This window comes from Mytilus edulis, chromosome 5 (genome assembly GCF_963676685.1).
Source record: "Mytilus edulis chromosome 5, xbMytEdul2.2, whole genome shotgun sequence".
In the NCBI taxonomy this organism is placed as follows: domain Eukaryota; kingdom Metazoa; phylum Mollusca; class Bivalvia; order Mytilida; family Mytilidae; genus Mytilus; species Mytilus edulis.
The window spans coordinates 35,696,272-35,721,631 of NC_092348.1; the positions used below are offsets into that span (position 1 = coordinate 35,696,272).

Consider the following 25,360-nt stretch of genomic DNA (forward strand, 5'->3'; position numbering starts at 1 on the left):
CCCAAACTATTTGATTTAATTTTTTTTTATCCTACATCGATCTTTTGATGTCATCCCTTATTGCTAGATTCTTTCTAAATTGAAACAAGGATTTTTTTTGCCCTTATTCAGTCTTCACAAGTATTACAAATGTGCATATATAATATACATGTACAGTATATATGTATTTATTGATTTATTGATACCTCGCAAAAGGCAATTGCAAAACATTGATACAGATCTAGAGATACAATTTATTTATCAATAACAATACATAAATAAATAGCTTTACAACATGCATACTATATATAAATACCTATAAAACTAACAATGGTTAATAAAACAAATACATTGTATACATGGTATATAAAGTATATTTAAAATTGAGAATGGAAATGGAGAATGTGTCAAAGAGACAACAACCGACCCAAAGAGCAGAAAACAGCCTAATGCCACCAATGGGTCTTCAATACAGCAAGAAAATCCTGCACCTTGTCCTGGAGGCTTATTATCTCAAATATTCTGATTTAAAAAATGTTGTCAAGCAGATGAAAATTTTTTATTCTAAAACCAGTTTTTCCCCATAAAAGTTTTAAATTTTCAAAAAAATAATTTGATTAATAGCATCGAAAAAACTAAAAAAAAAAGTGTTTGTACTTTGCGCGCATTTTTTTCTGGACTCGGACAAGAAACTGGCTTACCCCTCTGTTGAAGTGAAATTGTTGCTCCCTTATGGTTTTCCATCATGTTATGTTTTCATGTCAGATGTATCATCTACATTGTAACATTGTAAACTTGAATAGGATCATAAGAAGATTCATAAAATACAAATAACTTGTTTCTGAACTTGTCAAAGCAAATACCACTGGGTCTTTGTAGACCATCTCCTTCCCTCAACAAAACCTGTGCAGAACTATCCTTTTGTTTCAAGACATGAATATTGTTTGATTTCTTACCACAAATGTAAACATTTCCTTCTGTGTCAAGAACAATTCCAGAAACCTCTTTCAAATCTTGTGTTTGGTATAGACAAACCTCCTCACCATAATCCTTCATACAATATAAACGATCTGCAATTGCATAATACACTTCATCATCCCTACCAACACTAAAAGCTTGAATCTGTAAGTCGTGCATTTTAAGGGTCTTCAAATATTGAACATCATGACCATTGATATCCATTACAATAATTTCACTTTTATAAGCGATATATAATTTATTCCATGAGGCAGTTATAAGATTACAACCTTTTGCCATCTTCATGATGTTTTTGCAATGAAGTGTACCGGTACCATCTTTTTCCAGGAATAGAAGTTTTTTATTGTCAACTAAAACAATAGCTTTACTTCCACCAGGAACTGCAGTGCTATCTGTTGGTGTGCCTGGAATTTTAATATCACTTATATGACCTCCAGCATCATTAAATAAAAACACCTTTGAGGATGAAAAAAGGTTCAACTCAACAACAAGAAGATGACCAGCGTCTATTATTGATACACTGTGTACATATTTTTCAGTCTTTATTGCCTCGCCAGGTGTTGCACAAATAGCTGATATTTTCATACCTTGCATCATGTTCACATTGTATGGTGTTGACTCCATATTTACTTTTCCAAAAAGTAATTCCATTTTAGAACACAATTCAACAGGATCAGTCAGTTCCATTTTCAACGAATATGCCTGCATGTTGTAAGACATTTCTTTCAGTTGCTGGTCCCTTATGTTCTTGAAAACTTTCATTCTTTGTAGTAACATGAATGCTTGTTTGTCTGATCCTGTATTCAGTATGGAAGACATTTCGTCTAAGAACCAAGTGGCCTCTTTTCGTCCATCTTCTGCAAATGTTTTGTCTTTCATCAATTGATTGAGAACTTCTTTTTCTTGACTTTCAACATCCTTCAATAATGTTTTATCAATCATTTCCTCAAGGTACCTAACTAGTTCTAGTCTTATTTCAACAATTTTCTTTTTTGCTGAAGAAACCTCGTTAGAAAATATCTGTTCAACTGTCTGCTTATTTGCAAGAATAGCACTGAAACTTTGTAAAATATTTGTAATTTCTGTTTGAATACTGTGGAAATTTTGTGAATTTTTTGTCCCATTGGAAGCAAGGTCGATAGGAACTATATCACTACATGTATTACATGAATGGTGTGAACCCAGACAAGCATCACATAACATAATATCATGTTTCTTGCAATAAAACTGTATTTCAACTGATGGGTGATTTATGCATGTTTCAGGTGTGTTGAGGGTTGTTCCCTTGTTTTCTGTAGCATATGAAGAAGAAGCATCATTTCTTATTTCTGTTAAATAATGATTTCTTGTGAGTTTTAAAGATTGATGATGTTGGACACACCCTGGACACAACTGTTCTTCACAAATAGTACACCATTTCACAGATGGATTCTTATTACCTCCTTCTAAGCAAGGTCCACATATTGCTGGCATGGCATGTCCCGCCATGATTTATATAGTTTGTTTTTACCTGAAAAATATAAAAAAATTCTAGTTTATCACACAGAAGGCACACAAATAAAATGCAAATTTAAAAAACTAGACGCTCTTAAAAGCCTGTGTCGCTCACCTTGGTCTATATGCACATCAAACAAAGAAAACAGATCATCGGATGGATTCATGAAAAAATTGTGTTTTGGTGATGGTGATGTGTTTGGTGCAACACAACAACCAGTTGTCAAATGCATCTGAAAAATTTCAGGGCAGATAGATATTGACTTGATAAATAATTCAACACCTTGTTAGATTTGCTCTAATTGCTTTGGTTTCAAAGTTATATGCCAAAATCTACATTTTCCCCCTATGTTCTATTTATAGCAATGGTGGCCATCTTGGTTGGTTGGCTGTGTCACCGGACACATTTTTTAAACAAGATACCCTAATAATGATTGTCGCTAAGTTTAGTTAAGTTTGGCCCATAAGTTTCAGAGGAGAAGAGTTTTGAAAAAGATTACAAAAATTTGGTAAAAAATGACTATAAAGGGCAATAACTCCTTCAGGGGTCAAGTGAACATTTGGGTCATGTTGACTTATTTGTAGATTTTACTTTGCTGAACATTATTGCTGTTTACAGTTTATCTCTGTCTATAATAATATTCAAGGTAATAACCAAAAACAGCAAAATTTCCTTAAAATTACCAATTCAGGGGCAGTAACCCACAACCGGTTGTCCGATTTATTTGAAAATTTTAAGGCAGATAGATTTTTCATTGATAAACAATTTCCCCATGTCAGATTTGCTCTAAATGGTTTCAGAGTTATAAGCCAAAATCTACATTTAACCCCTATGTTCTATTTTTAGCCATGGCGGCCATCTTGGTTGGTTGGCTGGGTCAAGCCACACATTTTTTAAACTGGATACCTCAATGATGATTGTGGTCAAGTTTGGTTTAATTAGTAGTTTCAGAGGAGAAGATTTTTGTAAAAGTTAACAACGCCGGACGACCACAGATGCAAAGTGATGAGAAAAGCTCACTTGGCCCTTCAGGCCAGGTGAGCTAAAAATTGATTGGTTACAGAGTATAGCTAAATTATTGCAGTCCATAATTTGGCTAAGTCTAATACTACCATCATACACTTTGCCTTTATCTTATGCAAACAATACATTAACAAAGGAACAATACCAAATGAAAGTATATGAACCTAGAAATTTAAACAGCATAGCAGATGGCCCTATGGTGTAAGATATAAGATGTCTACTTTGTTTCTTTTTTATTTGGTACATGTAGCTGTTTCATGGATATTTCCCCTGATCATAAAGACTTCTCATTTAGGTACTTTAAAATATTGGGAAAGTACCCCTTTTCAAACAGAATGGTGAAATGACCACTATAATGAAGGACTATCATTACTTGTGCAGACCTATTTCTATGATCTTTTACAGTTACAATACTTGATATATTGATCATGAATTTACCACGTTTACAATATATAAAACATTTAAAAGTTTACCATGCAATTAATCATCCAATCATTTTATACAATAGACAATGGTAGATATTGATAATATTTTGAGGTGTAAATAAATAAAATCATATGTATATCGCTACAGATACAACATGTACATTATGCATATGATGTACAAATGTACATAGTACAAGGAGTTTTTCACTAAACATCTTCTTGGATTAATTTGCACTTCTCATAAGTGCAAGTTGGAACCACACTTTTTTTTGTAGTAGAATCATCAAATTTGGCAATAATGTACCTCTGGGTTGATTGCTTGCTTAATGTCCAGTGGCAAGTATTTCATGCATATTTAGGACGAAAAGTTGTTTCAGAAATATCATATATTTTGCTCTTTATTAACACATACTGTTCTGGTAACATTAGGAACATTGTAACTTAAGTCTTTTGAATTATTCGTATATTTTAAAAGGCTTTTAAACATATACACCTATACTGTATTTGCTTGTACCTGTCCTGTCAGATATCTGTTGTCCAGTGGTTGTCGTTTGCTAATGTATAGTTAATAAGTGATTCTCGGTTCGTTTATAGATTATACCGTTTGTTTTCTTGTTTGAACGGTTGTTCACATGTCATTTTGAGGCTTTATATACCCAAGGCTCCATGTTGAAGGCTGTTCTTTGACTTATTAATTTTATTTTAACAAAATTCTGCGTAAGGGACCACAACTTGGAAATTAAAATAGGTTTATATAAAAAAAAAAAATCAAAGAGAACACAGAGTGTGTAAAGTTTTAAAATTTTCGATCGATAGGAACACTGTTTCCTCCAATGCCAAACCATCTGTAATAATAGCACTCATACCACTGATTATATTTATATCTATTTTTAGAATAGAATATCTCAGTTTGTTATTGTCGACATTTCTATACCATTTTTTGGATAAAAACTTTTTAATACATAAACTTTTTAACAAGCTGACCATCATGACCATATTCTAACTTAAGAGTTGGCGCCCATCAAGCCATGCACACGAAAAAGTTTATCGGAAGAGAAATAAAACAAAAGCAAAATCATTTGTACTTTTAAATCTCTGAAATTATCAGCAATAATGATTATTTTTTTTAAAGTTTTAGTTACGAATGATATTCTAGCCTAATGTGTTGATGTGTCTGTTGTCAGAGATGCACATAGACCTAGGTTAACAATACTGTCTTTAGAACATCTAGTTTTTAGTTCCATAAAATTTCAGTTTTTATCAAATTTTGTTAGAATTTATTGTTGTAAGTAAATGTAAATGTTCAGTTGCAAATACTACATGCACATTGAGGACACAATCGAAGAAGTATGGTAACTGTCAAATCTATTCAGGTATCTCTACCATAAAAATATCTTGACGGAAAGCAAGCTATACTTAATAAAAATCAAAAACACTTATGTACGATTTTCAAAGTTTGTTAAAGTAATTGTAGTGTATTGGATAAATCTGTTGGACACATGTTACCGTCTTGTCATTACTTTCAATGAGGAGCTGGTGATATTCTTAGCCCCAACACCATGTGTTGTTTTAAAATTGCTTCTGATTTTATTCACAGTTTTTGTTGAGATGTGTCACAGTCATGTCTCAGTAAAATAACAAGTCGGTTGAGTACAGGAACTCTGATGAGTTCAAAATAATGAGTCCTCTATGCAGAAAGAAAATTTTGGCACATGGAGGCGGGCCACTTTATGGTCACTAAACAATAATGTATAATTTATCCCCAGAGGTACATTATTGCCAAATTTAGTGATTCTACAAATAAAAAAAGTGTGATTCCAATTTGCACTTATGAGAAGTGCAAATTAATCCAAGAACATATTGAAGTGTAAAAACATAGTATACCAATACACATAATTAACAGCGCCTGGTGATGTTTCATAGACGGACAGGTTTAGGCTGCTGACTGACATAAGGCATATTATGCTATTGTTTCAGAAAAAGGGAGAAGGTTTGGATCCATTAAAACGTTTAATCCCGCTGCAAATGTTTGCACCTGTCCTAAGTCAGGAATCTGATGTACAGTAGTTGTCATTTGTTTATGTAATATATACGTGTTTCTCGTTTTGTTTATATAGATTAGACCGTTGGTTTTCCCGTTTGAATGGTTTTAAACTACTAATTTTGGGGCCCTTAATAGCTTGTTGTTCGGTGTGAGCCAAGGCTCCGTGTTGAAGGCCGTACTTTAACCTATAATGGTTTACTTTTTAAATTGTTATTTGGATGGAGAGTTGTCTCATTGGCACTCACACCACATCTTCCTATATCTATGTAACGGGGGCCTGCTCTTGTCATGCTTCAGAAAATGTAGTTGCTCTCTGTGGTTGCAAATAGTAAAAAAATAACATAAGGAACTAAGAGCTACAGTTCCACAGCTAGTCATCAAGGAACATGTGGACCTTATTGGAAATTAGTGAACAATGGACATGTACATGTACATGTAATATATATAACAATTCTTTTCATTTAAGACATTTTCACAAAGTATCATTAATGATTGGAAGTTATTTCTTCAAAAATTGTAGAAGCTGTTAACATTAGTATTGACTGTCATTGGAAGTCAGTTACATGTATGTATAAGTTAAGTAATAAGTAATTCAATTAAATTGATGAGGACACTCACAAATAGTTTTTCTATAAATAACTTTGTGTGAAATATTGCCCAAAACCATGCAGGATTGATGATTGTATCAGTTTTGAAAGTGTACTAAAATAAAGAGGTCTAAAGGGATAGGATTCTTCCATATGAGCTCCATAACGATCTCACAGATATCATACAGGTATGGCAACGGCAACGCCCCTTTTCTACAAATTCCTTGATCCGTATCTGTATTCCAAATGGTCTGACTATGTTTTAATAAAAAAAAACTGTGATACTTAGTAATTATTATTTAGTTTCTTACATTCAAATCATATGTTTTACATAATTCTGTTCTGTCATTGATCATGTTCATAACATTATAAGGGGAAAGTATGTAAGGGAAAGAAAACTAAGATAATATGCTAGGAAAATGTCTTTCGAACCTCTCGGTGTGTATCTATACAAATTTATAGAAAGAAAAAAAAGTTCGTGTTTTTTGGTAGCCTGGGATTTTTTATTTACAGTTTTAATTCGACAAGCTCAAACCAGAGACGTATTTATAAAAATTTACCTCTGCTCAAACGAATATAAATTATTTAATAAATAGTTTTACAAAGATATAAACATGCCTGCAAATACACCAAGGATTTGTATCTCACTATACAAAATTGAAATCCTTGACATACACACAGATTGCTGACTGTTGTAGTGGTAAGAACAGACGCCAAACCATTTGTTTGAAAAAATAATCAGAGAAAATGTAGATCCTGTCATCGAAACTTTAGTTATATGAAATAACTAAATAGGGATGTCAAATCGGTGAAGATTTACTTAAGTTATGACCCCCCTCAACAATATGCATATGCATATGGAGCGTCTGAATTATCGAGACTATTACTTCACAACCTATCTACAGAGTCGAGGCCAATGTCAATCTTTTTAGGCCACATGTAGATTTATTTTCGTGTTGTTGGTGGTCTTCGGCTGTTGTATGCTCTATGGTCGGGTTGTTTTCGCTTTGACACAGTCCCCATTTTACTTTCTCAATTTTATTACTATCTTTTTGACATTTAAAAAAAAAAAAAGTCGAACAGACCTTATTGAATCGTATAAACGACATGATAGGGTCAGTATGTCAGGCTAACGCATAACCTAATAAAATATTTTAAAAACATAGTCTCATCGTGTTATATCCTGCTTATCATTTCAATAATTTATTCTTTAAAATCTTCTGTTTTTCCTTCAGCTGACAGTACTGCTATTTTGTTCTTTTAATTCTATTTAGATGAAAATATTGTTTTGCCAAATTCAAGTGTACGCCCGGGCGTTTTGACGTAAACGTAGTTACGCGCATGGCTGACCCTTGAAAAATATGTATATATATACTACATGCAGTACAGTGATAATGGACGTCATTCTAAACTCCGAATTATACACAAGAAACTAAAATTAAAAATCATACCAGGCTTATAAAGGCCTGAGGCTCCTGACTTGGAACAGGCGCAAAATTGCGGCGGGGTTAAACATGTTTATGAGATCTCAACCCTCCCCTATACCTCTAGCCAATGTAGAAAAGTAAAAGCATAACCATACGCACACTAAGATAATTCGAGCGGTATATAGGCATACACGCCTTGTATTAAGGGTCCGCCTTCAATGTTATTACTGCGATTATAATCGGTGCCATGTTCATCCAAAGAGTGTTCAGAAGAGGGACGGATTTTGATTTGGAAACTGAATGAATGGCGTAACTTAGTATACGTTCTATAATTAAGAGCTTCTTATAACTGATCCTATAGCATCGCAACATGTTAATTAAAAACATGCTAACTAAAAAAATGGAACATTCCACTTGATTCAAAATTCAAAAACTCTTAGCTAGGTAAGGGTTACAATTCGATCCCATCTTCTTCGCGTAATCTTTTGCTACCGAAGAAGTATTAAAAGTTTTCCACAGAAAAACAAATATATTTCTCTTGCAATAAACAAAAAAGATGATGAAACATTACTCTACAGAAGAGCATTTATGTCAATGTTATGCCTAAATTATCAATTTATTTATTTCTTTTGAAAGAAAGTATTCAAAATCAAGCCTGGTATGGTTTTAAGTGAAAACTATACAGTTTTCTAAGATCTTAGACGTCATGACATAATCAAATTAAGTTCCAGCATCCCGATCAAAAAAGTAGAAATCTGGGAAGTTATACATCTTAATCGAACCAATCGAAAAAAGTTAAATAAAAAAAAACACTAGTCTTATCAACTAGTCGGAAAACTGAACACAATTCGTCTAAAAATTAGACGATTATCGGTTAATAAAACTGATAGTTCGGATATCGAAATACTAGTTCAGTATATAAATGCAATTGTATATATATGCGTCATTTTGATAAACATTTTCATTGCAGGCTTTGCAGGTGAAGATTTGGGATTTCAAGTTAATGCGAAGGAAGCGCTTCTGAAAAGCAGGAGTTTGCCGAGCACCCCTGTAAGTTTTGAGAGAAAAAAAAATGGAATAATATGCAATATTCTCATAAAATTATATTCCACTGAGATATTCAAAATTCCCCGCGTAATTACGGTCATTTCATATATATAAAGTTTCGACTCGTGTCACTGAGGATCTGTTACACATTTTTCAGATTATTTTTCAAACAGATTGTTTCACGGGCGTCTGGTCTAAACGCTACAACCACAATATGTGTGTGTATGGGTCTCTATTATATTCGTTTGAGCAGAGACATCATGATATATACATGATATAGTGTCTCGTTTGAGCTTGTCGGTAAATAAATATTCGTAATGTATTTTTTTCTCCTAAATTAAGGTTAAACACCGAGAGGTTCGAACAGCATCTTCCCAACATATTACCTTTGTTTTCTTCCCCTTACATACATTCCCTTTATAATGTAATCAATGACAGAGGAACAGAATTATGTTAAAAATTATCATGATTTGAATGTGAGAAACTAAAATAATAATCACTTAGTATCACACTTATTTTATCAAAACATATTGAGGCCCATTTGGAATATAGATGCGGATCAAGGAATTTGAAGAAAAGGGGCGTTGTCGTTGGCTTACTGCCATACCTGTATCAAGATACATTTTGTACCTGTAAGCTCTTTGTGGGGCTCATATGGAAGAATCCTATCCTTTTTATCCCATCTTTTTTTGGTACACTTTCAAAACTGATACAATCATCAATAATGCATGGTTTGGTGCAATATTTCACACAATTAAAAAGTTATAGAAAAACTATTTGTGTCCTCATCAGTAACATTACCATGACTGACTCCCAATGACCGTCAATATTAATTTTAAAAGCTTCCACAGTTTTTGAAGAAATACCTTCAACTGGAAGGTTATTACAATCATTAATAAATAAGAAGTGAAAAATGTCTTAAACAAAAAGAAGTCTTGCATGTAGCTAGGCTATTCTTGGTTTCGCTAAATTTCAATAATGCCCATGGGTATTTGTCCTGATGACAGCAAAATATCTTTCATAAGATATTTATCATGAATTCATAATTTAGTTGCTCTCATCTGCACTTTTTTTACTGCATTAATATCTTTTCTCAAAAGTGGATATCATATTGTGTTTACATATACATGTATTCCACATGTGGTCTTACCAATGCAATGTATAGTCTTAAACACTAAAGCTAAAAGTCTGCTTAATCAGTCCAAGTATACTATTGGCTATATTTATTTTACTTGAAATGTGTTATTAATGTCATTTTGAAAAATAATTCCAAGATCCTTTATTTGTTCATCTTTAGTGATATCAATATTGTTCATTGTATAAATATTTTGAGGACTATTTCTTCCATCATGTCCGTAGTCATTAATAGTGGATTTGCTAATTACATTTGCTCAGATTAAATTGCTTGTATATATTCCAGACCATATGAGTATTTAAACAGTACAAGTACAGTCTGGACTGTGTACGTGTACGGTCCATCCAAATACAATTCAAGTAACGAAATATTTTTTTACATTTTCATGTTTGCAGTTCATGCATGTTCCTTTGCATTTGCATTTTGTGGTAAAGTTGCTAAATATTCCAAAACCACATGATATTTCCTTCCGATATCTTCAATTTCAGTGGTTATAATTCAATTAATGTATTACTGATAGACATGCTAGATACAAGAGATTAACAGATTTAATTTGCGTGAATTTAAAAAAAAGTTAAAATATAAAGTTTTTGTTTCAATTACAATTGAACTTTTTTATATTAATTTGATAGTTAAGTTATGTTGATCTGCTATATGCATTTGTATCTAATTAACCTGACCATCTTTTTTAATATTAGTCAGACCATACGCGTATTTTGAAAAAGTACGCATACAGTCCAGACCGTAGGCGTACGGTCCAAATAGTAGTTAATACTCATACGGTCTGGAACATATATATAGATGATATATATATGTTATATAAAAAAGAAGATATGGTATGATTGCCAATGAGACAACTATCCACAAAAGACCAAAATGACACAAACATTAACAAATATAGGTCACTGTACAGCCTTCAACAATGAGCAAAGCCCATACCGCATAGTCAGCTATAAAAGGCCCCGATAAGCTTTAAATTACCGATAGTCTAGGTTCATTGACTTTTACTTAATATCGTTCGTTTGTTAATTGTTTAAATGTCAGCAAAGTTTATAATGGTCATGATGGTATATATATATATATATATAGTACTGTAAACCAACTGATTTTTCGAGCGATTTTTACAGCGTAACTTTCCAAGCAGAAAATATAAAGCGAATATAAATCACAGCAAATATGTAAAACTTTGATTTTTTTCCTTCATTGAGACACTTTTACAATATTGAAATGTAAAATGGCCATGAAATGGATTACGAATAACTAAAGCGAAATAAAGTGTCCAGGAAAATAAGTTGGATTACAGTATTAGACTTAATTAGCCAAATTATGGACACTCTACAACCAATCAATTATTCTTTTATTAAAAAATATTTTATTTTTTGCCTTTTGTGTGATAAACTAGAATTAGTTATATTTTTCAGGTAAAAACAAACTATATAAATTATGGCGGGACATGCCATGCCAGCTATATGTGGTCCTTGCTTAGAAGGAGGTAATAAGAATCCATCTGTGAAAAGGTGTACTATTTGTGAAGAACAGTTGTGTCCAGGGTGTGTCCAACATCATCAATCTTTAAAACTCACAAGAAATCATTATTTAACAGAAATAAGAAATGATGCTTCTTCTTCATATGCTTCAGAAAACAAGGGAACAATCCTAAACACACCTGAAACATGCATAAATCACCCATCAGTTGAAATACAGTTTTATTGCAAGAAACATGATATTATGTTATGTGATGCTTGCCTTGGTTCACATCCGTCATGTAATAGTGATATAGTTCCTATCGATCTTGCTTCCAATGGGACAAAAAACTCACAAAATTTCCACAGTATTCAAACAGAAATTACAAATATTTTACAAAGTTTCAGTGCTATTCTTGCAAATAAGCAGACAGTTGAACAGATATTTTCTAACGAGGTTTCGTCAGCAAAAAAGAAAATTGATGAAATAAGACTAGAACTGGTTAGATACCTTGAGGAAATGATTGATAAAACATTATTGAAGGATGTTGAAAGTCAAGAAAAAAAAGTTCTCGATCAATTGATGAAAGACAAAACAGTTGCAGAAGATGGACGAAAAGAAGCTGCTTGGTTCTTAGACGAAATGTCTTCCATACTGAATACGGGATCAGATAAACAAGCATTTATGTTACTGCAAAGATTGAAAGCTTTCAAGAACGTAAGGGACCTACAAGTGAAAGAAATGTCTTACAACATGCAGGCATATTCGTTGAAAATGGAACTCACTGATCCTGTTGAATTGTGTTCTAAAATGGATTTACTATTTGGAAAAGTAAACATGAAGTCAACACCATACAATGTGAACATGGTACAAGGGATGAAAATATCAGCAATTTGTGCAAAACCTGGCGAGTCAGTAAAAACTGAAAAATATGTATACAGTGTATCAATAATGGACGCTGGTCATCTTCTTGTTGTTGAATATAATCTTTTTTCATCTTCAAAGGTGTTTTTATTTAATGATACTGGAGGTCATATAAGTGATATTAAAATTCCAGGCGCACCAACAGATATCACTGCAGTTCCTGGTGGAAGTAAAGCTGTTGTATTAGTGGACAATAAAAAACTTCTATTCCTGGAAAAAGATGGTACCGGTACACTTCATTGCAAAAATATCATGAAGATGGCAAAAGGTTGTAATCTTATAACTGCCTCATGCAGTAAATTATATATCGCTTATAAAAGTGAAATTATTGTAATGGATATCAATGGTCATGATGTCCAGTATTTGAAGACCCTTCAAATGACCAGTGGTCAGATTCAAGCTTTTAGTGTTGGTAAGAATGACGATGTGTATTATGGAATTGCAGATCGTTTATATTGTATGAAGGATTATGGTGAGGAGGTTTGTCTGTACCAAACACAAGATTTGAAAGATGTCTCTGGAATTGTTCTTGACACAGAAGGAAATGTTTACATTTGTGGTAAGACATCGAACAATATTCATGTCTTGAAACAAAAGGATAGCTCTGCACAGGTTTTGTTGAGGGAAGGAGATGGTCTACACAGACCCAGCGGTATATGCTTTGACAAGTTCAGAAACAAGTTATTTGTATATTACGAATGTACCTTTGATCCTATTCAAGTTTACAATGTTACAATGTAGATGATGCATCATGAAAACATAACATGATGGAAAACCATAAGGGAGCAACCATTTAACTTCATCTTAGGGGTAATGCCAGTTTCTTGTCTGAGTCAGAAAAAAAAATTGTGCAAAGTACAAACACTTTTTTTTAAAGTTTTTTTCGATGCTATCAACAGTCAGGGGTGCTACTTAAACAAGTGATTTCATTATCACCTATTTTAGTGATTTTTTTATTTTCAGTCATCACCTATTTAAGTGATTTTGGTGTTTTCTTTGATCTTCAAATGCTAATTTGCATTGATTTTCCATATTTTCACAAACTTTTCTTTAATTTTCCTACATAAATCCATTATCCCTTTATCTTTGAATATCAATTTCACCAGTGCGCTTGGGCAGTAAGTTAGTGCGCTAAAACATTGTTCTGTAATCAAATATTCATTAACTACTCTTACTATCAGACAAAGGTCAACAATATTAGGTGACCTGATTGGTTTTCTCCAGAATTAGAATGATTTATTTTAACTTAAGGTTATGTCCTGATCTACAAATTATTCCAGATTTTGCATATTCAAATAAACTGTATAAACTTGGAGGCTTATCAAACAAATGACAATTTCTGCATGTACATGGTTGTTTTTTCAATGGAATTCTTGTCTTTTAACCAATAAAAAAATCAAGCTTGTGGGAAAAATATCCAAAAAATGTTATAAACACTTATTTAAGTGATCAAACTTTAACTTCTCAAATTACTTGTTTCAGTGATTTTGAAAAGTCTGTGGGAAAATTATAAATATTTCACAGCCAAAATCATTTTTTTAAAAAGAAGTGATTTTGAAATCACTTGTTTAAGTACCACCCCTGACTGATCAATCAAATTGGGTTTTTTTCAAGATTTAAAACTTTAAGTTATGGGGAAAAACTGGATGCAGAAATTTTTTTTGGTCATCTGCTTGACAACAATTTTATTTTTGTTCTTCATCAAATTAGGGATCAGTATATTTGTGATTATAAGCCTCCAGGTGCAGAATTTTCTTGCTGTGTTGAAGACCCATTGGTGGCATTCGGCTGTTTTCTGCTCTTTGGTTGGGTTGTTGTCTCTTTAACATATTCTCCATTTCGATTCTCAATTTTAAATATACTTTATATACCATGTATACAATGTATTTTTTTTTATTAACCATTGTTAGTTTTATAGGGTTTTTTTTTTATAGTATGCATGTTGTAAGCTATTTATTTATTTATTGTTATTAATGACTATATTGTATCTCTAGATCTGTATCAATGTTTTGCAATTGCCTTTTTGAGAGGTATCAATAAATATATATATACTGTACATGTATATGCACATTTGTAAGACCAACATGACCAATGAAGACTGAATTCAGAAAAAAAATCCTTGTTTTAATTAGAAAGAGTCTAGCAATAACAATGAATACGTTATAGATATACTTCATTTATATATTGCACTATTATATACATGATATATTTATATATGTTATGCACAAAACCACTTCCTTACGTTTGTCAAACTAGGGAAGTACTATACATGTATTGATATAATACTGCAATGGTCAAACTCCAATTAAAAAAAAAAAGACTTTAAAAAACGGATTGACTTTTTTCCATAATGAGATAAATTCTCCCATCAACATTTCATATAAATTAAAGTAGGCTTTTTGTGTTACAAATTTATGCAATTAACACCCATGTCGGTGTTCTTTTTAGATTTGAAAATCTATTTTAACACAACCAGTCTGTCAGTGTGATATATAAAAACAAAATAATCAGCCCATGTTATTTCAGTTTGTCCATATAACTAGTTTATGATGATTTTATTAATCTTTTTTTTTTCAAGATAATTGGCTTAATATACACATGGAAAAAAGTATTGCAACACCTGGATTTTTTAAACCTCGGAAAATCAGCTTGATTTTTTGGATAAAATATGATTAAATACTTGTATAATAATATTGAAGCATTGTTAATGATAACATTACCACTAAAACGAATTAAAAAATGGTTAAAAAAAATGTTTTAATTAACCACAATTTTGATAACGAAATTAAGTAATTTTTATACGACCGCAAAATTTGAAAAAATTTTCGTCGTATATTGCTATCACGTTGGCGTCGTCGTCTGCGTCGTCGTCGTCGTCGTCCGAATACTTTTAGTTTTCGCACTCTAACTTTAGTAAAAGTGAATGGAAATCAATGAAATTTTAACACAAGGTTAATGACCACAAAAGGAAGGTTGGTATTGATTTTGGGAGTTTTGGTCCCAACATTTTGGGAATTAGGGGCCAAAAAGGGCCCAAATAAGCATTTTCTTGGTTTTCGCACTATAACTTTAGTTTAAGTTAATAGAAATCTATGAAATTTTGACACAAGGTTTATGACCACAAAAGAACGGTTGGGATTGATTTTGGGAGTTTTGGTTTCAACAGTTTAGGAATAAGGGGCCAAAAAAGTGCCCAAATAAGCATTATTCTTGGTTTTCGCACAATAACTTTAGTTTTAAGTAAATAGAAATCTATGAAATTTAAACACAATGTTAATGACTACAAAAGGAAGGTTGGTATTGATTTTGGGAGTTTAGGTCCCAACAGTTTAGGAATTAGGGACCAAAAAGGGACCCAAATAAGCATTTTTCTTGGTTTTCGCACCATAACGTTAGTATAAGTAAATAGAAATCTATGAAATTTAAACACAAGGTTTATGACCATAAAAGGAAGGTTGGTATTTATTTTGGGAGTTTTGGTCCCAACAGAATAAGGGGCCCAAAGGGTCCAAAATTAAACTTTGTTTGATTTCCTCAAAATTGAATAATTGGGGTTCTTTGATATGCCGAATCTAACTGTCATGACTGTGTATGTAGATTCTTAACTTTTGGTCCCGTTTTCAAATTGGTCTACATTAAGGTCCAAAGGGTCCAAAATTAAACTTAGTTTGATTTTGACAAAAAATGAATCAGTTAGGTTCTTTGATATGCTGAATCTAAAAATGTACTTAGATTCTTGATTATTGGCCCAGTTTTCAAGTTGGTCCAAATCGGGGTCCAAAATTAAACTTTGTTTGATTTCATCAAAAATTGAATAAATGGGGTTCTTTGATATACCAAATCTAACTGTGTATGTAGATTCCTCATTTTTGGTCCTGTTTTCAAATTGGTCTACACTAAAGTTTAAAGGGTCCAAAATTAAACTTAGTCTGATTTTAACAAAAATTGAAATCTTGGGGTTTTTTGATATGCTGAATCCAAAAATGTACTTAGATTTTTTATTATGGGCCCAGTTTTCAAGTTGGTCCAAATCAGGATCTAAAATTATTATATTAAGTATTGTGCAATAGCAAGTCTTTTCAATTGCACAGTATTGTGCAATGGCAAGAAATATCTAATTGCACAATATTGTAAAATAGCAAATTTTTTTTTAATTAGAGTTATCTTTCTTTGTCCAGAATAGTAAGCAAGAAATATCTAATTGCAAAATATTGTGCAATAGCAAGATTTTTTTTAATTGGAGTTATCTTTCTTTGTCCAGAATCAACTTAAATCTTTGTTATATACAATATACAATGTATATTCACTTTTTACTACCAACTGATAAATTAAAATAATCTTTACCATTCAGTGATAACAAGCAGTTTTTTTACATCTTAACATTTTATGATGTATTTAAATGAGTAGTTATTGTTGCAAACTCCATTAGAAATTTTAATTGAGATTAGTTTTGGAATAAGGGAAAGGGGGATGTGATTAAAAAAATTGGGTTCAATTTTTCTCATTTGAAATTTCATAAATAAAAAAGAAAATTTCTTCAAACATTTTTTTGAGAGGATTAATATTCAACATCATAGTGAATTGCTCTAAGAGAAAACAAAAAATTTTAAGTTCATTAGAACACATTCATTCTGTGTCAGAAACCTATGCTGTGTCGACTATTTAATCACAATCCAAATTTAGAGCTGAATCCAGCTTGAATGTTGTGTCCATACTTGCCCCAACCGTTCAGGGTTCAACCTCTGCGGTCGTATAAAGCTACGCCATCTGGTTGTACAATAAATTGCATTTTACAACTTTTACTGTAATCGAACAATAGAATGTCAGACATTTTAAAATAAAACTTAAGATGATTATTCACCAATCTAATTAAAAACCGATCTCTCATCGCTCCCGTTTTCTGATATGTCGCGTGGGAGATTTAACGAAACCCGCTTTGAGGTCACATGTGAGTGACCTCGTAGGTATGTCTTTTTCGACCAATGAGTCTTTCACGATCTTGAAAGTTTATCGTAAGGTAAAGGGATGTAACTCATTTTATATACGACGAAATCGTCAGTCAAAATAATTCATAAACTTTTTTGATTGGCTTATTAACAGGTCGTCAACTCATTTGCATATCATTATAAATTCATAACTTATAGTTCACTCACATGTGACCTCAAAGCGGGTTTCGTTAGATCTCCCACGCGACAATTCAGGAAACGGGAGCGATGAGAGATCGATTTAATTAGATTGATTATTCACATCATGGTAGATCGTTATAAGCCAAAGAATCAATACTTCTTGTAGCCTGCATTCACACAAACAACCGTCTCTTAACGTCTTCTCATCATACCTGCCACTAATCGACGAATGTGTTGCTGAGGTAATTGCAACCATTCCTGATGACGGGCATTGTTATTTCATGAAGCGTTTGAACTGGAGTGTCCTTTGGCACACTTAACGCCGAGTAAGATGCTAATTTCCAACATTGGTGAGTTCTGCACCATTGATATGCGGGTCACTGTATGTCTGTTTGTAAGCAAAAGTCTCCAAAATGGGCCTCTCGCACGATAACCAGTAACTATGAATCGATTTCGAACAGTTCTTGTTTAAAGTCTCCTGTGTGGTAACAACTCTTTTTTTTAGGATTGTACTGTTTGCAGATGGTTTCTTTCTGGCCAACCTTTACTCTTAGGCTTAGTTTTCTCGAGCTTATGTTTAAGAGGGTCTTCCTGATCTCGGAAGGTCTTTAACATCATTTGTTGCCTGATTTTTATTCACAAAACGACTTATAGTGGAATGGTGATGACCAACAATATGTGCAATTTGTCTCAGGACATACCTGCTTCTCTCATGCTGATAATCTTTCATCTTGCTGCAGTTTAGAGTTGTGGAGGAACCATTACATGGTGTCAATCTTCTTACTTTACGAAGTTAGTTATTTAAAATGTTAAAAACGATGAGGATAAAAACACCTGTTTTAGGGTTTACGGTTACAGTAGCTGTATGTGCAGATTATAACTTATCGAGTCGTTATTTATTGATTATACTCAGGTGAGATTTGAATAATGTTCAACTAGTTCTATATCAAAAAAATATGTCACAAAACAATAGAGAGTGTGTTTTTAATAGGAATTTCAATTTGGTGTTGCAATACTTTGTTTCATGTGTATATTTTTAAATCAATTTTATGATAATAAAAATCTGAATCCCAAGTTATATATTAAAACAACCCATACGCATATACTTGTAGCCTTGTTTGAACCAAAAGTAGCAATATATAACATTATTATATTATATTGATTAATTATTTGCGAACGTATAGGGGCACTGACAAATATCATACTTTTTTATATTATATTCATCCATACATCAACTCACAGTGTTTCAAAGTTGGCTTCCGTTACCTGTCTTGAATATACAAAAAAAATCAAACCTAGCGAATAATAGTCCAACATTGCAGACTAAATTGCAAAAAGATTAAGAAATATAGATAAAAATAGGCAATAAAATAAGGAATAGAAAATAATGACAAAATAGGTGAAAATAATGACAAAATAGGTGATAAAAAAGAATAGAGAAAAATGGCAAAAACATAAAAGATTCCAGAAAGAAAGAACCTATCATCCACCAACCCAACCTGTAGGGCATACGTCAAAAAACATCAACATAGCGATACAAAGAACCCTGCCTACTGTTGTTTCAATGATCAAACTATTACATTTGGTATGTCAACACGTTGTATGGTTATCACATTCACGTTTGTCATGATTTTTGCCTCCAGTTTATTTCTTCAAGACATCAGATGTACAAAAACATATTCAAGTCTTCACACTTCAAGGAAGAAAAAGAGAAACTTGTCAATATTCGACAACAGTCTAGCTTCTAAAAGAGAGGGCAGAGGTAAAAGATACCAATGGGATATTCAAACTCGCATGTCGATAATAAACTGACATCGCCATGGCTAAAAGAGATGAAGACAAGCAGAAAAACAACATTGAAAACAAAAAAACAGCAACGCGAACCCCACCAAAAGCGCGGTATGATCTGAGGTGGTCAAGAAGGGTAAGCAGATTCTGATCCACATGTGGCACCCATCGTGTTGCTCATATAAGTACAAACCTAGTGATATGTCTAAATGGATAGTCACATTCGGGGTAACGAGATTGTAGTTACATGTACGACAATTTGTACAAATCCGTCGTCACCTGTGAAAGAGAAATTCCATAACGGCCAACCGACTCGTAATTAATGGCTTACTTTTAAGCAGCAACCCTATATCAAGGAAATCATGATAGGAAACATGAACTTGGGAATATCGTATCAACCTCGAGAGTGGAGATATTTACTTCATATGCAGGCGCGGCTTGAATGTTGTTGGATAGAAATGGAAAGTTCACCATTTGGAAGTTGAAATCATCTCTTTAGGCATACAGTTTAGTTTTCAACTGACCCTCGTTGTCAATGTCGAGATTCGAAGCAGACTTATCTATATGTCTATGTCCGTCTTGTAGTTACTTTTTGATTTCAATGAACGTACGTTGATATATATTTTTTTTATTTTATAGAATAACGCCCCTTTCAAAATCCAGGAACCGCCCCTAAAGGTAGAAATAGATTTGAACTGTGCAGTATATCCGAGGTAGTTAATGCACACCTTTGCTGTGCATTATCCAGATTATAGCACAGTTAGAACAAAGAGATTTTACCCTTGGCATGTGTTAACGTTATAATGTATAACTAGTCAAACATGAAGTCCGTGATTTTATATTTCGTTTGTTATAGATGAGACCGTTATTTTTCTTGTTTGAATTATTGTACAATTTTTATGTCGAGACTTTTATCGCCAACTTCATGTATATGGTATGGTATTTTTTTCTCATTGTCATAGGCCGTACGATTGCCTATAATAATTGCCTACATCCACTTCATTTGAACTTTAGGTGTATACTCATTTGTCTCTTTGGAAAATCACATCACTTCTCCTCATTCTCTATTTTGAAGTGTCGATGTCTGGATGATGGGCAGATTGGCGACGAAACCTTGTTGTCTAATTCTGTAATTAATTCCTACACTTTTCAGGCCAGATCACTGAAACTTCACGGGAAGACTGCACATATGTTGAAATGTGCACCTGTTATTATGGAATCACATTACGATATTTTGTATTTTCCAGAGATGGAAACTTAAAAAGTGTACACATTTTGTACAATCATAGTTATTCCGTACTGTTTGTCACTACGTCGCTTTCATTTGACACGACATTGTCATTTTATTTTCGACTAATGAGTTTGACTATTCCTTTGGTATATTTCGCCTCTTTAAATAAGGAAATACCTTTAATGAAGTCAGAAATATTGTTTTCCATTCGTTTGATGTGATTGAGCTTTTGATTTTGCCATTTGTTAAGAGACTTTCTGTTCTCTCTGGAGTTCGGTGATGTTTTTCTAATATAATAGCGATGTGTTTTTAATATCAAAAATTTATAATGCGATACTTTTCTAATATAACTGCTATTGTTTTCTAATATAACTGCTATAGTTTTCTAATATAAATGAATACGATAACACGTCACAATGCATGTCAAGAAAGACGCAAACATAACTCACAAACTTAGTTCATGACCGGTTGAATGTTTGTGGATCAATATCACTAAAATTTCGTACAAAATTAACGCTTACATGAACTTATCATTTCGAAAATGTTGATTGGGTCATTTATTGATAGTTAACAGTGTTAACAACCTGTTCAGTCCATTGTTTTCAATCACCAACTGAGTAGCCTTAGACTATAAATTGAACAACTTCAGATACTTTCAGGTAATAGATGGTTATTTCCTAAGACAAGTGCTTGTAACCATCCACAAGCACTTACGGTCATCCGGTGTTTAGTACTCTTTTAATTTTTTTCCATTCTCAATTTTATTCAATTTTCGGAGGCCTTGCAAATAAAATTCTTCCTTTTGGCCTGAGAACACAGTTATTTCGTAGTGCATTTCTTTCAAACAATAAATTCAAATTAAAAACATCGCACATGCTCTCTCTAAAAAAGGTTTTTATACGACCACATTAATTTTGCGGTCGTATATTGGTATCACATCGTCGTCATCGTTGGCGTCGTCGTCGTCGTCACTGTCGTCCGAAGAACAGATTTTTTTTTCAGTTCATTAGACCACATTCATTCTGTGTCAGAAACCTATGCTGTGTCAACTATTTAATCACAATTCAAATTCAGAGCTGTATCCAGCTTGAATGTTGTTTCCATACTTGCCCCAACCGTTCAGGTTTTTACCTCTGCGGTCGCATAAAGCTGCGCCCTGCGGAGCATCTGGTGACAGTGTAGTGTACTACTAGTGGAACAAATAATATCAAAATTATAGAAATTCTACCAGCTCTAACTCAAAATATTGACAATTCTGTTTTTGGAGGACTGGAAAGCAGTTATTTATAAGGGAAAATTATAAAGATTTATAGATATAAGAAGATGGTGCATGAGTTCGAATGAGACAACTTTCCATCAAAGTAATAATTTGTTGAAGGTAAACCATAATAAATCAAAGTAGGGCCTTAAACACGGAGCCTTGGCTCACAGCGACCACCAAGCTATATAGGACCCAAAAAATTACTGGAGTTAAACCATTCAAACAGGAAAACCAACGGTCTAATTGGTATAAAAAACGAGATTCAAAAGAACAGATCAGATTTTGTCGAATCAAAACGAGGACAGTATAATTCATCTTTGGCACAATTAAGTTTCATTGTTACCAATAAAGAACGTCTTCCATGCGTGCGTTTGGAGAATATCGGATATATATTATTTCGATGCGTTCATTATAAAATTTGCTAAATGTTATATATGTGAACAATAATTTTGATACTTAGCTTTTTGATTACGACATTGTTTATTAAACCCTTATTTGATTAGATTTGCTTCCAAACCCAATTGAGAAAGATGTTACCAAAAACAATTTGAATTTAAGCAATGGTCTTAAAACTGCTTATTTACATACAATACTACTAAGAAGTAAAATCACAAAAATATTGAACTCCAAGGAAAATTCAAAACAGAAAGTCCCTTATCAAATGGCAAAATCAAATGATAAAACACACCAAACGAATGGACAACTGTCATATTTCTGACTCGGTACTGGCATTTTCAAATTTTGAAAATGATGGATTGAACCTGATTTTATAGCGCTAAACCTCTCGTGTGTATGACAGTCTCATCAAATTCTGTCATATTTACATCGATGCTTGAACAAAACAGACATAATACATGTACCTGCCAAACCTTTAATTTTCTATATTTTAACATTTTTCACAAGCTCTGACGTCCCACGGCCCCAGCTTGTCTGGCTAAACAGCCGTCGGACGTCAGAGTAATCTCGGACTACATTTTACCATATATAAAACCATCAAGTATCAAGGTATATAGGTAAAAGAAAACCAGAGACGACGACTGGTGTGTTGAAGATTATTTTGTTATTAGTCGCCATATTAGGCGAGTGACTTTAACCATAAAATTAAATTTTTAATGCTCCTACCTAACACACAGCTAAGTTATATATCATTTTAAAGCTACACATCTGTATACTATCTGTTTTACCCGGTCGTAAAAAAATCGTACGTGCAATTTCCGTCAAATCGAGATCAAAGGCCAAGAACGAATAAGTGCATATTTTCGGAGATTTCAGCCTGATTGCATTATATGACTTTTATATACTTAATTCACATATGCAAACAATTTAAACTTTTAGCAGAGCGATTAACAGTCATTATTCAAATGCATTTTTTTTTATATTTAAAGCGCGTTTTTGATAGAGAGCACATGTTTCCTGAAATTCGAGTGAAAGTTAACAAAATGTGTGAAAACCCAAATTTTTCTTTCTGGTGCAACTGCTAATCACTTTAAACTAGGGATGGCAACGAGTACTCGAGTGCTCGGGTACTCGGTCGGAAGGCCGAGTACTCGAGTACCATTTTACTACTCGGATACTCGTTAGCCTTTTTTATAATTATGAGACTTTCCCCTCAAATTTCATCCACTTAAGTACCTTTTGAAATATACCCTTCGTAGTTTTAATTTAAAATCTATTAACATCGTAAAAACAACTCAGATCAAAAATATCATTTAAATTAGCTAATTTAAATTCATTACATTAAAATGCCTCCACCAAAGTCAGCCGTATGGAGTTATTTTAAACGATTGTTAAATGGAAATACTGTAAAATGCACTCTTTGTGACACGGAATTAAAGTATTGGTGGTACAACAAATATGATTAATCATATAAGGCTAAAACACCCGGCTGAGGGCCCTGCAGAATCACCAGTGAAACAGTCTTAGCTTGTTGTTCGGTGTGAGCTAAGGCTCCGTGTTGAAGGCCGTACTTTAACCTATAATGGTTTACTTTTTAAATTGTTATTTGTATGGAGAGTTGTCTCATTGGCACTCACACCACATCTTCCTATATCTATTCAATACAAAGTTTCATCAATTCACCGAGAAAACTAAATTCTGACACAAAAGAAAAAATTACATTAGCAATCGCAGAAATGGTTGTAAAGGATTACTTGCCGTTAAGTTTTGTTGAGGGTGATGGATTTTTGAAACTAATGAACATTGTCGCACCAGAGTATAAGGTTCCAACTCGTAATACAATCAAATCCCGTATCGCAAAATTATATGATGAACAGAAAAGTCACCTGCATTGAACCCCACACATCTGATTAGTGACATTTAACGGTGTAAAAACACGGTTCAATAACTTATACTACAAGCCGTAAACTTACCTTTGATCCTCGAATTTTCTCACCTTTAATTGTTAATCAATAGTTATTTGTAAACATGATTGGTATGAGATGTACATTTGATGTAATAAATGTTTATTTAAAACTTTATAATCTTTAATCTATAGTTAATATATTGTCTACTTTTGCGGACTTGATATGCAAATATTCATGATTTTATTGGACTTTGGTTCATGAACACGTACATAAAAAAAATTGCTATTGTCACAGTGATAGGTTACTATTATTTGAAGAAACGACGGTCGGTAATTCATTGTTTAATTGACACAAAAACAGAGGATCAAGCTATTTTTGTTGTCTTTCGTTAATATGTTTATGGAAGGTAATAACAAACAAACAAAATTCTGCATCACACCTAAAATTTATACTTTTCAGTAAACATTTAAGATTCATCCGAGTACTCGCGAGTACTCGAGTATCTTGACCGAGTATCCGAGTATTAGATTTCAGACATTTTGACATCCCTACAAAGTTTAAACTAAGTAATACCATGTAAGAACTATCAAAGAAGTTTTTGACATAAAATTTACTAAAAGTATGCTTACTTCTAATCAAACAGCAATTCATAACAACTCATACAGTTGCCCAAAATACCGCCATCTGCGAAAACACTGCTTTTAAGAATTTCTTCCTATTTAAACATTGTATGTGGTCAATATAAGATTTAATAAACAAATTCTTAAGAATCTGAAAAATTTAGAGTAAAAAAATATGTGCGAGAATCATTTATTGCTTGAAATAAAGGGGTGAAACTAAGAAATTGCAATCTGCATTGTAACTACCAGTATAAAATAAACATATTTTTAATTTTATAATTGTTTGATTTGTAGCTTTATTATAAATATTGATGTGGTGAAAAGACCTTTTTATTTATTTTATGTGAAGTGAAAATTTAGACCAAAATAAATAAAAATAAATTGATGAAAATTGAAATTTCAAAGAATTTCAAAAAACTAGTAAACACATTATAAAACTTGATTTCTTGATTGCTTGAATTGTTGTTCATTGTTTACATGTATCAATTCATAAAATAAGAATA

At 32.7% G+C, this 25,360-nt stretch overlaps 2 protein-coding genes across 3 annotated transcripts; one reads left to right on the forward strand and one right to left on the reverse strand.

The window, feature by feature from the left end:
* Positions 1–217: 217 nt before the first annotated feature.
* On the reverse strand, positions 218–6,931 carry LOC139523536 (uncharacterized). The gene is made up of 2 exons (XM_071317633.1): positions 6,843–6,931; positions 218–2,467 (listed from the first exon to the last, which is right to left on the reverse strand). The coding sequence occupies exon 2, from the start codon at positions 2,443–2,445 to the stop codon at positions 754–756; it is 1,692 nt and encodes a 563-aa protein (XP_071173734.1). The 5' UTR covers positions 2,446–2,467; positions 6,843–6,931; the 3' UTR covers positions 218–753.
* A 1,968-nt stretch (positions 6,932–8,899) lies between these two features.
* Positions 8,900–14,584, forward strand: LOC139523555 (uncharacterized). Of its 2 annotated transcripts, none has more exons than XM_071317672.1 (2): positions 8,900–9,008; positions 11,562–14,584. In XM_071317672.1, exon 2 carries the CDS (start codon positions 11,584–11,586, stop codon positions 13,267–13,269), a length of 1,686 nt encoding a protein of 561 aa, XP_071173773.1. In that variant the 5' UTR covers positions 8,900–9,008; positions 11,562–11,583; the 3' UTR covers positions 13,270–14,584. The 2 variants fall into 2 exon arrangements, with proteins under 2 accessions (XP_071173773.1, XP_071173772.1); XM_071317671.1 differs by lacking the exon at positions 8,900–9,008 and adding an exon at positions 9,387–9,481.
* Positions 14,585–25,360: the final 10,776 nt, after the last annotated feature.